The sequence below is a fragment of the Rhinolophus ferrumequinum genome, chromosome 11 (genome assembly GCF_004115265.2).
Source record: "Rhinolophus ferrumequinum isolate MPI-CBG mRhiFer1 chromosome 11, mRhiFer1_v1.p, whole genome shotgun sequence".
In the NCBI taxonomy this organism is placed as follows: Eukaryota; Metazoa; Chordata; class Mammalia; order Chiroptera; family Rhinolophidae; genus Rhinolophus; species Rhinolophus ferrumequinum.
The window spans coordinates 47333839-47346983 of NC_046294.1; the positions used below are offsets into that span (position 1 = coordinate 47333839).

The following is a 13145-nucleotide window of genomic DNA, read 5'->3' on the forward strand; positions in this document are numbered from 1 at the left end:
AAAGTTTTTGAGAAAGTGTATAACATAGTAGCTAAGGTGGGGGGAAGGAGAAGAGTCCCACGGCCTGGTTCAAATTCTGGCTCTACTCCCTAATGTCTGTTAACCTTGAGCCAGTTACTTAATCTCTCTGACTCCATTTCCTCACCTATAAAATGGGGCTCATGCCAAGCACACAGGATAACTGTAAGAATTAAGTGGAATAAAATGTTTGGAATAGTGCCTGCCATACAGTAAGCACTAAAAAATGTTTGTTGCTATTATTGTTGATGTTATTAATATCCAGGGTCCTACTTTAACTGGCTCTCTGTCTTCCTCCCATTCTCCATCACAGCACTCCTTTTATTTTTCCTTCCACAGAATTTACCACAAGATAATATATGTAGTTAGGTGTTAATTTCCTATCTGCCCATTAGACTGTAAACTCCATGAGGACTGAGAACCTGCATGTTTGGTTCATCCTTAAATTCTCAACACCAAACATTGCCTGGCCCAGAGGCACGCATTCAAATATTTGTTGAATAAATAGCACATGAGCTGGCACTGTTTGATGTTTGCTAAATAAATTAACCTAGCTAAGGGTGATTGTCAAAGCTGAGGCATGGATGAAGATGGTGTCCCAGTTGCCCCAGGATTACCATGACCCTCTCCCCAGCCCCCAATATTAACCTTAGTCAAGCTCCACCCACCTGCCCGTGGCCCCAGTCCAGTTCCGGGAGCCACCCTAGGCTAAAATTAGCATAGCCACCAAGATGGCCAAACCATTTATAGCCTTGGAGGCAACAGCAACTAGCTGGGTGGGCAGGCAGGGCTCTGGCCTCCCACTCCATCAGGGAAAGCCAGCTTCCACTGGACAAACTGCTTAGATAGATGCTTATGCTCCAAGGCTGTTTTAGCTGTACTGAGTCAAACCACAGTTCATGATTAGAGGCCCTCAATACGTCCAACACTGGCAGTCACAACTCCAGACTCACCTGAGACCCCTCACACATGTTCTGCAGAGAATATTTTGAGTTTCTGGAGGCAATGAGCTGAGTCTAAGGGAAGTTCCAGGTTATGAGTTCCAGGCCAGCTTCAGAAATGCAGGCCCCAAAGTAGCACAGCCAGGCACAGATCTTTACTGAGAAAGGGACTTAGCTCAGCTGGGTATACAGGCATCAAAGAGCCAGGAGGTGACAGGAATGGCCTTTCCACTGCCCAAGGAGAGGGCCTCCTAGCAGAGCACCTGCCTTCACTGCAGGGTTAGGCCTTTAAGATGAGCATAACCAGCCAACAAGAGAAAAAAATCCAATTCTCTGGCCCCTGCAAAAGACTCTCCAGAGGAAAACAAGGCCGTCCTCTCCTTGGCTCTCTGCTCTAGTCCCCAGGGCCTGCCAAACTAACTCACCAGGAGGAAAGTAGCATTCTCTTGGTCTTGCCTAGCACTCCTTTAACAGAGCAGGGCTGAGAAGATGGGAGGAGTCTAGGACTTAAAACATCAGAAGACCTGCCTGTAAGACTTAGCACAGGACCCAGTGTCTTCACCCATAAAAATGGGACTAATACCACATGCCCGGCATTCTAATAGGCCTATTGTGAGACTTCTGTAGGAAAATAGCTGTGTGGTTGAAAAAGGTAAACTTCAGAGAATATACAAATTGACTGGGTATGTTGAATCTGATTTAGAAAAGTAGCAGCTTTAAAGGCAAGTAAAACTCCTGTGTTCTGAGGATACAGGTGGACTGGAAAAGCTACAAGGTTCCTGGCTACATCTCCCCAGATCCTGTAGCAGAGCCCATTCCATTAGCCACCTCTTTGCAAAAATGAGTTCCTGTCTGAGTCAGAGACAAACTTCCAGACAGGCCCAAGGGGACAACCTACCAGAACAATAGTGCTTGGGCCTCCAGGTTCCCACAAACCATAGCCATTACCAGCACTTAGGGTCTCTACAACTTCCCTCCCTGGGATTCAGTATTATTGTGACGACAGAAACAAATTTCTGAACCGAGAGGAAGAAAAGACCAAAACAGACGCCTAAGTGGTATAATCAACCCAGCCAGGCCTCTGAAACATGTTGTGTGAAGGGCTGTCTCCATAGACTAAACTCAGGGGGTGGTTCTAAGGGATGTTGGAATGCCTCTTACCTACCTCACATACACACACACACACACACACACACACACACACACACACACCTTCTCATAGCTAGCTAAAGCCTAAAATTCAAAACTTCATCCCTTTAGCTGGTGTCTAAACTATTGAACACCTCCTCCCCCCCCAAAAAATACTTATTTTGTATCAGGCACTCATATTTTAGGGTGAAAAAAGGACATATTATCAGTTATAAACAGGGACGTCACTGGAACTGCAGAGACGCTCCTTTAAGGCTACTTCATAGTTTGACCTACATCTGCCTACTAGTCTTTCCCTTTACAGCCCAATGAGAACAAAGCTATGAGCTAGGTTTCAGCAGCCAAGGAGACAACACATGGAAAAACAAGATTAATATGCAAGGACCTATCTTCAAAGCAACAGCCTAGGTGCCATGCTTATATAGAGAGCAACCCTGGCCTCACCTTGAATGCAGCCCTTGGGATACCTGGAATCACACCCAGCCCAGCCAAGGAAGTTAAAAAAGGGGTTTCCTAAGAAAGGGTACACCACCAAAGCCAGCCTCTGGATCCATCCATGAAACGTCCCAGTCACATGACCTATATTTCCTTTTGTTCCGAGTATCAACAGGTATCCACTGAGCGGTCCCCTCACATGAGTTTGCCCACCCTCAAAAAGAACCCAGCTATAAACTCTCCCCACGCTGCAGCCCACTGCTTTGGGCAGAACGTAGTGACACAGTGAGGGAAATAGGAAAAGAAAACTGAATTCCATCTAAGCCTTTGTAAAACAACTGAATTTTAAAAGTGCTCTTTTATTCTGGAACAGAACACCAGGGCTCCTGCTGTCCGACAAGTCTCCATGAGTGCATAGGAAAAACCAGGACAGAATGAAATATCATAGAATTCCTATCCTCATCAGTCAGAAGAAATAGAATAAAGTCAACAAGTGGTCCCAGAAATTATAACACGCCCATGTCAAGAAAAGGCCATTTAAATCCTTGGTGGTCAATAGGATTCCATCTAAGGAACTGCCTTGGTATTTCAAATGGGCACAGCTAAAACACCGCAGATTACCTAAGGGAAGGGAGGGCCTAGGGTTCCCATGCTCGTTGGAACAGAAAGGCATACCTGAACACCAATAGAGTTGGTCCAGCCCTGACTTTCCCTGCGTAACCCAAGTAGCCTCAACCTCCCTGTGCTGCCAAGTGCTGAAACTGGCCAAGAGCAACACTTATCACCTGCCCAGGCCATTCTTCCAGACAAGTGGCCCTGAGAAGGGGTCTTGGCTTGCTGATCTGAAAGGCCACGGTACTTCATAAGCAGAGCTCTTCTCACTGCCAACAAAGACATCCTGAGGAGGGATGAGGAAAGTTGTTTGAGAGACAGAGACATCAGATAGCCATGGCTCCTGAATGGAAACAATTCGCTGGACTACTAGGTACAGGCAGTGCCATATGTGGTCCTCCATCAACTGCACATGTAAAAACCTAAGATTCAACTTGCCCACTTGGGCACCTCAGTTCTGAGTCAAAGCCCCCAGCCCAATCCAACCGATATAGCAAGGCCTTACCTTCTGCAGTGGACTCCTCAGAATTAGCCCCCGAGCTGGCTCCCGTCGCCTTCTCGCTGTGGCTATGGCCGAGGCTCTGGCCGTGATGCAAGAGGAGCCCCCAAAGGAGCCACAAGGCAAGACGGGCGCACACATCCATGACTCCAGGTCTCAGTAAACATGCGCCTGATGTGAACACCTCGGGTACCCAAAGGCAAAGCCGGGAGCCCAGGAGTGCGGCCGTCGGTCCTGGAACCTCAGGCAAGATGCCCTCGAGGCGCCGCAGCTGTCCAGGCACTCGCGGACTTGCCTCCTCCGACAGCCAAAGGTCAAATGCTCCAAGTTTGGGCTCGGGAGGAGGGCCGTCGCCTCCGGTCCAACAGTGGGTCTGCGGGAGTTGCGGCGGCCTGAGCGCCCAGTCTGCTCGGGCCGCTTCCGGAGAGTTTGGACTGGGTGGCTGCGGGGCCGCTGTCAGCTCCGCAGCCGGATACACCCCTGCGGGAGGCGGCGGGCAGGCGGGATCTCCCGCGGGCAGGGGAATGGGGGAGGGAAAAAAGAGAGGGGAAGAGGGGGGCACCTGGCCTCACCCCGCCGACGAGCGAGCAGCACAGGTTCGGGGAGGGCGTGCGACTCGCAGGCCCCCGCGGGTGCTTGCGGCTCCGGGATCCCAGGCCTCCTAGGCCGAGGTCAGCACCCCCGCCCAGTCCCGTGCCCAGGCGGCCGGCGGTGCCCAGGTTCAGCAGGCGGACGGGCACGGGCCAGGCCCGGGACAGCGGCTCCCTGGCTGGCGGGCGGGCGGGCGGGCAGCGCGGGGCGGGCCCGGGGCTGGCGGGGGCGTGCTTTCCCGCAGACCCGCCCCGCGCCGCCCGGCCCCCAGCAAAGCCGGGGCCCGCCCCAGCGCCGGCTTTATCCCGGAATAACCTGTTGGAGGCAGCCACCGGGTGTCCCTAGCCCCAGGCGGGCTCTCCAAGCCCCAGTCCACGCTAGGCTCCGCCAGGACCCCTCTCTGGCGCCAAGGGTCGGGTCCTGGCCTCCTCTTCCCCCAAGAGAGTCGCTCCCGCGCTAACCGCCGTCAAACACGCGGGCGGGCCCCTGACACGCAGTTACTCAGGTAACCCAGGCCTGCGGTGGCAGCGGCGACCACGGTAGTAGCTGCCCTGCCCGGATCTATGGGCCTCAGTGCAGCTCCACTCGCCTAAGCTCTAGAGCCAGGCTGGACAGAGGCCCGCGGCACAAAGATTGCTGCCCCAGGATGCTGGAGGGGACAACCGCCGGACCCTGTTCGGCCGGGGGTGCGCTCCCAACCCCCACTCGCAGCCGGCTTTGCAGGCTCCGCCCTCCGCCGCGTCTTGCAGCCAATCGGCCTCCGCCTCTCTGCAGCTTAGGAACCCGCCTGCTTCTTCACCCGTGTGCAGCGGCCCCTGGCGGGCAAATCTGGGTGCTGCTGACAGAACACCAGCTCCTGGGAGGCCCCGCCCTTTTGCGGAGGGTTGGGTAAATGAAGAGCACCCGCCCCGCGGGAGGCCCATTAGGGACTGCCATTGCTTTCAGAGGAAATGATGCCAGAAAACAAAATGAAACGTCCAAACCACTAAAGGTAAAATTGCCCTACACATCCCTTAAGTCTAGGCTAAAGGGTCCAACCCTATCCGCCTCACCCAAGTTAAGGAGGATGCCCTCCCTTAACTTTCACAGCCTGTTTTCCTACCTGCCTCTCAAATCCCCTCCCCTTTGAGGTTTTTGCGGGTAGGACCTGTAGCTGGTTCCTCCCCGAATCTTAACTCTCCCAGCCGTTTGGAGGAGGTGTTAGCGACCTGAGAATGAATTACCCAGTAAAGAGAGAGCCGCGCCTGGGCCTCCTTCAACAGAGCTTGCACTTCCTGTTCTCTTCTCAAGTATACTGTCAGCAGATCTTTACTGAAACCTGCTCTGTGCCCTACCCTGTCCTTGGCACCGGAGACAGGGGAAGGGATTAGGCCCAGTCCCTCTCCTGACTGACAGTGCTAAGCCAGCTACCTGTTCTGCGCAAGCCCTCCAAACCGGGAACACGGATTTGCCCAACAGCTGCCTGGCTTAAGGGTTAGGCTGTTGATACAAAAATACTCATCTAACGTCATCTACTACCACTCTCCCCACTCTTGTTAAGCTCCAGTCACACTGGCCTTCTTTAAGTTCCTCAAACACATAGAGCCTTAACCACCTCACGGCCTTTGCATCTGCTGTTGCTTCTGCCTGAAAAATTCTTCTCTCCCAGCTCCTCATATAGCTAGCCTCTCCCTCCTCCATATATAGTTCAAGGGCTCCTCTTCAGAAACTCTTATTCTGACCACTCCCTCTGGTCCAGAATTGGACCATACATGTCAGCCTCCTCCCACCCCATTGGATTGTGAGTTTTAAGAGGTCAGGGGCTATGCCTTATTCATCTCTGGGGAAAGAGGATCCATCCATTCATAGGCCTTGCACATAATAAGTGGACATGAGTTAATGCACTCAAATATGTCTTGAGTAATAACTATGTGCTCAAAAATTAGCCAGAACATTAGATGAACTCCTAACCTAGGTTCTAGTAGACTAATGCTCTGAGCCAAGGGTCTTAAACTCAAATGGCAAAGTGGGCAGATAAGTAATAAAATGGAGAGAAGTAGGTGGGAATAATAGGGAGTGGTGGGGACCGGACTGTGGCACACTGGACAGAGCAGACAGGAAGGTGGGCTCAGTATTGCTGGGTCATCTTCAAGAGAAGACGGAAAACTAGACTTTTATATGACATACCCCTTTCTTTAGTATTAGCAACTAATTTTGAAAAGTGTAAAACCTTGCATAGGCCACACAAAACACATCTGCAGCCTAAATTAATCACTCAGACTGGTAATTTGTCATTTCTGCCTAAGCCAACAAACCTGCCTGTTTACTCCTTTGTCCAAGAAAACACACAAGAAGAAAGGAAAGGAAAGCATGCTTAACACAACTTCCTTTAAACTCAACTGCATCGCTTCTCTTAGCTACCACATGATTTCTTTGGGGGTATAAACACATAACCTATTCAGTACAAAGAGCCTGGATCTTAGAGGCAGGAAGTGAGGGTCTGTTAACTTTTCATACCAAGAACTTGAACCTTTTGGAACCTGTTGCATTTCCTGTGAGGTTAAAATGGTGTCTGGGAACTAAAAATAGAATTACCATATGATCCAGTAATTCTACTTCTGGGTATATACCCCCCAAAATTGAAAGCAGGGTGTCAAAAAAATATTTGTACATTCATGTTCATAGCAGCACTATCCACAATAGTCAAATGGTGAAAGCAACCCAAGTGTCCATGGACAGATGAATGGATTTTTAAAAAATGTGGTATACGAGGTCTGACAATTAAATTCTCAAACTCATCCTAGAAAAAGTGCTACATACCTCACTGTTGAATATCACTATGGTCACCTTCAAAGTATTCCCCTTGAGAAGCTATGCACCAATGTCAGCGCCTACTCTACCCTTGAAAGCAATTTTGGAATTCATTTTCTGGAATGGCCATCAGAGCTATTGTCGTATTACCCTTGATATCCTGAATATCATCAAAATGTCTTCCTTTTAATATTTCCATTATCTTTGAGTAAAGAAAGAAGTCACTGGAGGCCAGATCAGGTGAGCAGGGAGGGTATTCAAATACAGTGATTTGTTTACTGGCTAAAAACTCCCTCACAGACAGTGCTGTGTGAGCTGGTGCATTGTTGGATACAAGAACCATGACTTGTTGGCAAAAAGTTCAGGTGGTCTAACTTCTTTACACAGCCTTTTCAGCATTTCCAAATAGTAAACTTGGTTAACTATTTGTCTGACTGGTACAAGTTCATAATGAATAATCCCTCTGATATCAAAAAAGGTTAGCAACATCGTTGCAGCAAGTTCGAGAACTTAATTGTCAGACCTCATATACATAAAATGAAATATTATTCAGCTTTAAAAAAGAAGGAAATTTTGTATGCTACTATATAGTCACAAAAGACAAATACTATGATTCCACTTACGTGAGATCCCCAGAGTAATGAATTTCAGAGAGACAAAAAGTAGGATAGCAGCTGCCAGTGGCTGAGGGTAGGGGAGGATAGGGAATTGTTTAAGGTTTATGCATATAGTTTCAGTTTTGCAAGATGAAAAGAGTTCTGGAGATTGATTGCAAAAAAAATGTGAATATACCTAACACAACTCAACTGTACACTTAAAAATGGTTAAGATGGTAAATTTTATGTGTATTTACCACAATTGAGAATAAAAATAAATACTGTCTGGGAGCCAAACCATGGCCTGGACAATAGGAGGAACATTCTGGTCTCCTCTTTGCCTCCAAGATCATGATATGACATCAGAAAAGCCAGTTCCATTCTTGATCTCAACCTCCCCAACTATAGGATAGATAGGTACCAGATTATTGATCTAGTTCAGCTTTAATATTCTATAAGACAGGATAATCCTGAGACCTCATGGAAGTGCCTGGATCAAAAGCTGTGACTCTCACCTCAATAGCTCCTATGTTGGGTCCTCATGTGAGTGTAATGTCCGTAAGAAGAGAGCTTTTCATTTTTCATCTTTATCATTTTTAATCCTATATACGAAGCCTTTACCATGTGCCAGGTGTATGTCTCTTGAATCACTCTGAGGGCTTTGCTCCTAATAGATAGTCTGCAGGTGTTGATTAAATCAAATTGGATGAAGAATTCTTATGCCTCTATTCCACAATTTGCAAAAGTTTTCATATCTATTATCTCATCTCCTCCCTCACAAGAGCTCTACTAGATTGGATGCTATACTAATTTTACCGAGGAGGAAACTGAAGCTGAGGAAATGAAGTGGCAACCACTTCAAGCTCTCTTTCTCCTTTGGGATTTACTCTCCATCCTTCAACTCTCAGCTCCAGTGAAATAAAAGCACCCATACCTTGACCAATGGTGACAGCCTAGCATCAACCAAAAGTTATGATTAGTTTAAAAAAAAAAAGTCCAGCTCAAAAGTCACCCCTTCCTTCCTTTGGCACTTTCCCTGACCTGCCCTGTCTCTCCGGTCTCCTGCTATACCTTAGAGAACTCATGTAACTGGATTGTGATTATCTAATAAGTATCTATCTTCCCCATTAGCCTTAAACTCATCACGGACTGCATTTCATTCATCTTTATATTCTCCCAGGCTGGGACTTTACCCAGCACATACCCGGTACTTAATAAAAGTGAATAAATGATTGAGTGAATCAATGAATGATGTGTGTTCTGCACTGCAGTCTAGCTGTCATTCTTCTACACCACAGGGCTTCTGGTTACCAATAGCTTTCATTTGGAAAGTGAGAGAATCTTCAGCAGAAGTGTAACAGAGTCTTAAATCTCTGGCTCAGAAAAGTTTAGGAATCCCTGAGTTTGGACTGTGTTATCAGTGGAGCTCCCTGGTGTCCAAACATGGAAAATACAGCCGTCACTGAGAAGCTGCCCAGGGTCTTGACTGCGTAGGGAATGAGGAAAGAGAGATCTTGGCTTCTAACAACTCTTCCCAACCTAGTTTCACAGAGAATCATCTCCCCTGCCAGAATCAGTTTTAGAATCTTACTGCCATTGTTCACTCATTCATTTAACATCCATTGAGTAGCTGGTTCCTAACAACCCAGTTCATACCCTCAAAGTTTTCAGGGATATGAAAACTGAGCTCTTTGAGGGTATGAGGGTATGAACTGGGTTGTTACGAACAGCTACTCAATGGATCCAAAATATATAATATATATATGGAGAGAGAAAGAAAGAGAGAGAGAGCACGCGCAACTAGTACTTGTTGATAATGTCTTGAGAGAAATTGGTACAGGGTCGGGTGAGGAAGCACGGAAGAGGGACAAGTAACTGCCTAAAGCAGTCAGAGGCGATGCAGAGGCACATGGATGGGTAAGGGTGAGGGGTTCTGGAATTAGACTACCTAGATTCACATCCAGTTCTGCTGTGTGACTCTGGGCAAACTAAGTTGCTCCTGAACACCCCAGGGCTGAAGGAGGAATTTCCCAGAGAGGATTATCCAGGTGACCTAGGTACCATCCAGTTCGGAGAACCTCAAAGATGCAAAGATGTCCTGGAGGCAAACAGGACAAGTATCGTTCTGCCTGCCTGGGAGAAGGGACCCTCCTGGAGAACAGGCATGCCCTTCGTCCTCCTTTCCCCCACCCAGTTAGTTCCTCAGAGGGAATCGGAACAATGGATCATAGGATGCTACTCTAGAACTTAGTTTCATTTGTCACTTCCCATGTTCTCTCTGCTATCTTCTGTCTTGCCCATCATTGTCCCATGTCACAAAATGGGACATCAGGCTGTCTTTGGGGGTAGCAATGAGGGGAAGACTCCTACTTCTACTCCTCAGGCAGGCTGAGAGAGCAAAGAACAAAGAATCAAGAGGAGTCTCAAAAAGGTTGCATCCCTGGAGCCACGTCAGAGACAAAGGAAAACTCAGATTTAGGGTTAGCCCGAAGAGGCTGGGACTGTGACTGAGTGGAAAATGCTTGTGGGCCACTGGTCACTGAGCTGGAGCTCAGTGAGGACAGGCTGGGAAGACCCATTTGGAAGCCACCCTAGCCGGTGAGACCAGTTCAGGACCCTTCTCCTCTTCCTTTCCGTCTCCATCCTGCCCTTTGAGGGGGACCCAATCAATCAGCTTTAGCATTTTTGACCTTGAGAAAGAGGGAGGAATTGGTCGGGGGCGAGGAGGGGGGGAAGCTAAGACCACTACAGGCATATAGAGAAATTACTTAATGTTTATTTGTTGTACCGCGGGCAACCTGCTAGATGCTCCACTTGCATTATTTCATTTAATCCTCACAATCCCACAAAGCACACAGTATTGTCATTCCCATTTTAAAAGGAAACTAAATGGCTCTGTTATATGCTCTCACAGCACTCTGTACGCTTGTATGATTGATTAACCTGTTTAAGATCTACCTCCCTTGCTAGTTGCATCAGGATAAGAGCTTGTCTATGTTTTCACCATTGCATCATTGATATGATACTATACCTGGCCCAGAAAAGGTTTTCAATAAATATGTGTTCAAGGAATGAATGAGAGAGGTCATGTGACTTGTCAAAGTTCACAATATAAGTCGCACAACCAGGATTTGAATCCTGGACTGTCTGGCTCCAGAACCTGTCTGTGATCTTTCTATCCTACCCTCACCAAGTATGCTGTCATATGCTGTCTCACTTATAAATGTCCCAGCTTAGTGTCCTTGTCTCTCAGATGCTTGTAAACACAAACCTACACCACCTGCCAAGAACTCACCTATTCAAGGAAAGCAAGTCAAAGAGTAGGAAGAAGAAATAGCCCATCTGGGATTGTACCTTCTTCTTACCCTCTTCAGCTCAGCATCCTCCTTCTCCAAGAAGCCTTTGCAGACAGCCCTACTTATCTACCTGTCTCCCTCTCCTCTGGCCTATCAGCCCTTCCTATATCTGAGCCACAAAAGTGATTCCAAGTCACCTAGCTTCTGATGGTTTTACACATATTAGTGCTTTATTAAGGCAATTTAATTCCACAGATGTATGTATACTGAAGGCAAATGTGCACTCAGGCCTGCCTATGCCAGGCCCAGTGGGTGGACACAGAGATGAATCAGACACAACCTCAAAGGACTTAGGCAGTGGGGGATACAGACATTAGGCACAGATACAATTAACCAGAGCACAAAACAAGACAACCTAAATGGTATGAAAAAACTATGAGCAATATGCTACATGCATAAACCTTAATTACTTAATTATTGTTTTGAAGAGTGTATCATAGAAGGTCAGAGCTCAAAGATATCATCTGGTTCAAACCCTTGTTTTCCAGTGGAGGAATCTAAGACCCAGAGAAGGGTGAGGCCTAGCCCAAAGTCTCATTAGCCAGTCTGCCTGAGCCAAGATTAGACCTCAGGTCTTGTCTTCCAGTAGCTTCATATACAGCAGTCCCATATCGCACCAGACCATGAAGTTCTCAAGGCCAAATCAGGTTCTCCCACCTAAGCAAGCTAAACCAGGGCCAGGCATGCCCAAGTCTAACCCCAAGCTGCCAATCCAGCCTTTTGGTCTACTGCACCCTACTTTTCCGTGTACCTTACTTTTACCACTATGAATCTAAAACTGATATTCAAGTATTGTTACAGAAAAAAAATTTTTTAATGACTTCTTCATCCAGAACGGTAGTATATAAATCAGATAAAAGTTAACCAACTCTGGTTAAAGGAAAGGGAGCCCCACTATTTTCCTGCCCTCAAATCCTGGAAAGGGAACTCTAGGAACACAACTCAAAAACCTTTGTTCTGGGACACGATTTTTAATGGCTTCATGAAAGCTGTTGTAGTGTGTGGTCCTCCATGAAACCTTGTCTTTTATGGAAATTCACAAACCTTTCTTCACCATCAAATGCCAAGTACTAGCCATGTACTCCCAGTAGGGTATGAAGAGGAATCAGATTTTCCCCTTGTGTTTCCAGCTCTCCTCTCCTCCACAGAGAGGAGGTTTGTCCCAAGTACTATGGGGAAGGAGAAGAGAGACCCAAACTCTGCCTGAGGGGTCAGGGGAAGCCTCCCCAGAAGGATCATAGAGAGTAAATTCATCTACTCAGTCACTTACCAGCCTGTATGTGACGGAGACTCTGACTTCACTGTGTGAAGTCATACCCACTAGCTACATGTACTACTGAGCACTTGAAAGGGGTCTAAACAAAATTCAGATGTACTGTAAGTGTAAAACATACACCAGATTTCAAAGACTTAGTACCAAAAAAAAAAAGAATGTAAGATATCCTATTCATTTTTATAATCAATAATTTTATATTGATTACATGTTGAATGATAATATTCTGGATAAATTGGGCTAAGTAAAATGTATTATTAAAATTAATCTTACCTTTTTTTGACTTTTTAAAAAAGTATCATCACTAGAAAATTTTAAACTACATATTTGGCTCACATATTTCCACTGGATAGTTCTAGGAGAGACTCTCAAGTTCATGATAGAAGTAGTATGTGTGTGCTTGTTGGACTGGCGAAGATGGCAGCCAGACAGGTAGTATAGTCCATTAGGGTCATATCGTGAAAAAATAAGTTTATTTTTTCCCCTAGCATTCCATACAGGAAAGAAATCAGGCAGAGGGAACAGAATGGGTAAAGACTCAAAGATGAGGGCAGGCACATTGTGTTTAGGGAACTCATTCTTGTATTAGTATGATTATTTTTTAAAGGCATTTGTTTTGTGTTTACTTTGAGCCAGGCATTGACAGCAGGTCTTTTACATCCATTGTCATGTTATCTTCACAACTACAGGATGAAAAAGAGGTTATTCTATTTTACCAAAGATAGAATTAAGGCTCAGAAAGGTTACGCTATTTTCATTGTTCTTCCTCTTTATCTGGAAAGCCTCTTGGAGACAGGGAGCCCGTCTTAAGCGCCTCTCAGTTTTCCGGCACAGCGCCTAGCACTGGGCTCTGCACGTGGTAGACGCTCAGAAAGTTTGTGCTGA

The 13145-nt window shown here is 46.8% G+C and overlaps 1 protein-coding gene across 4 annotated transcripts in view; it reads right to left on the reverse strand.

The window, feature by feature from the left end:
- STIM1 (stromal interaction molecule 1) overlaps positions 1-4412 on the reverse strand; it is a 176952-nt gene extending 172540 nt beyond the window's left edge. For 2 of the 4 annotated variants that reach the window (XM_033119855.1, XM_033119854.1), the window contains exon 1: positions 3661-4406. In XM_033119855.1, the coding sequence (XP_032975746.1) occupies positions 3661-3799 (139 nt within the window). In that variant the 5' untranslated portion in view covers positions 3800-4406. Of the gene's footprint in view, positions 1-3660 lie in introns of all 4 variants that reach the window. The other 2 variants (XM_033119853.1, XM_033119857.1) reach the window with 2 other exon arrangements.
- Positions 4413-13145: the final 8733 nt, after the last annotated feature.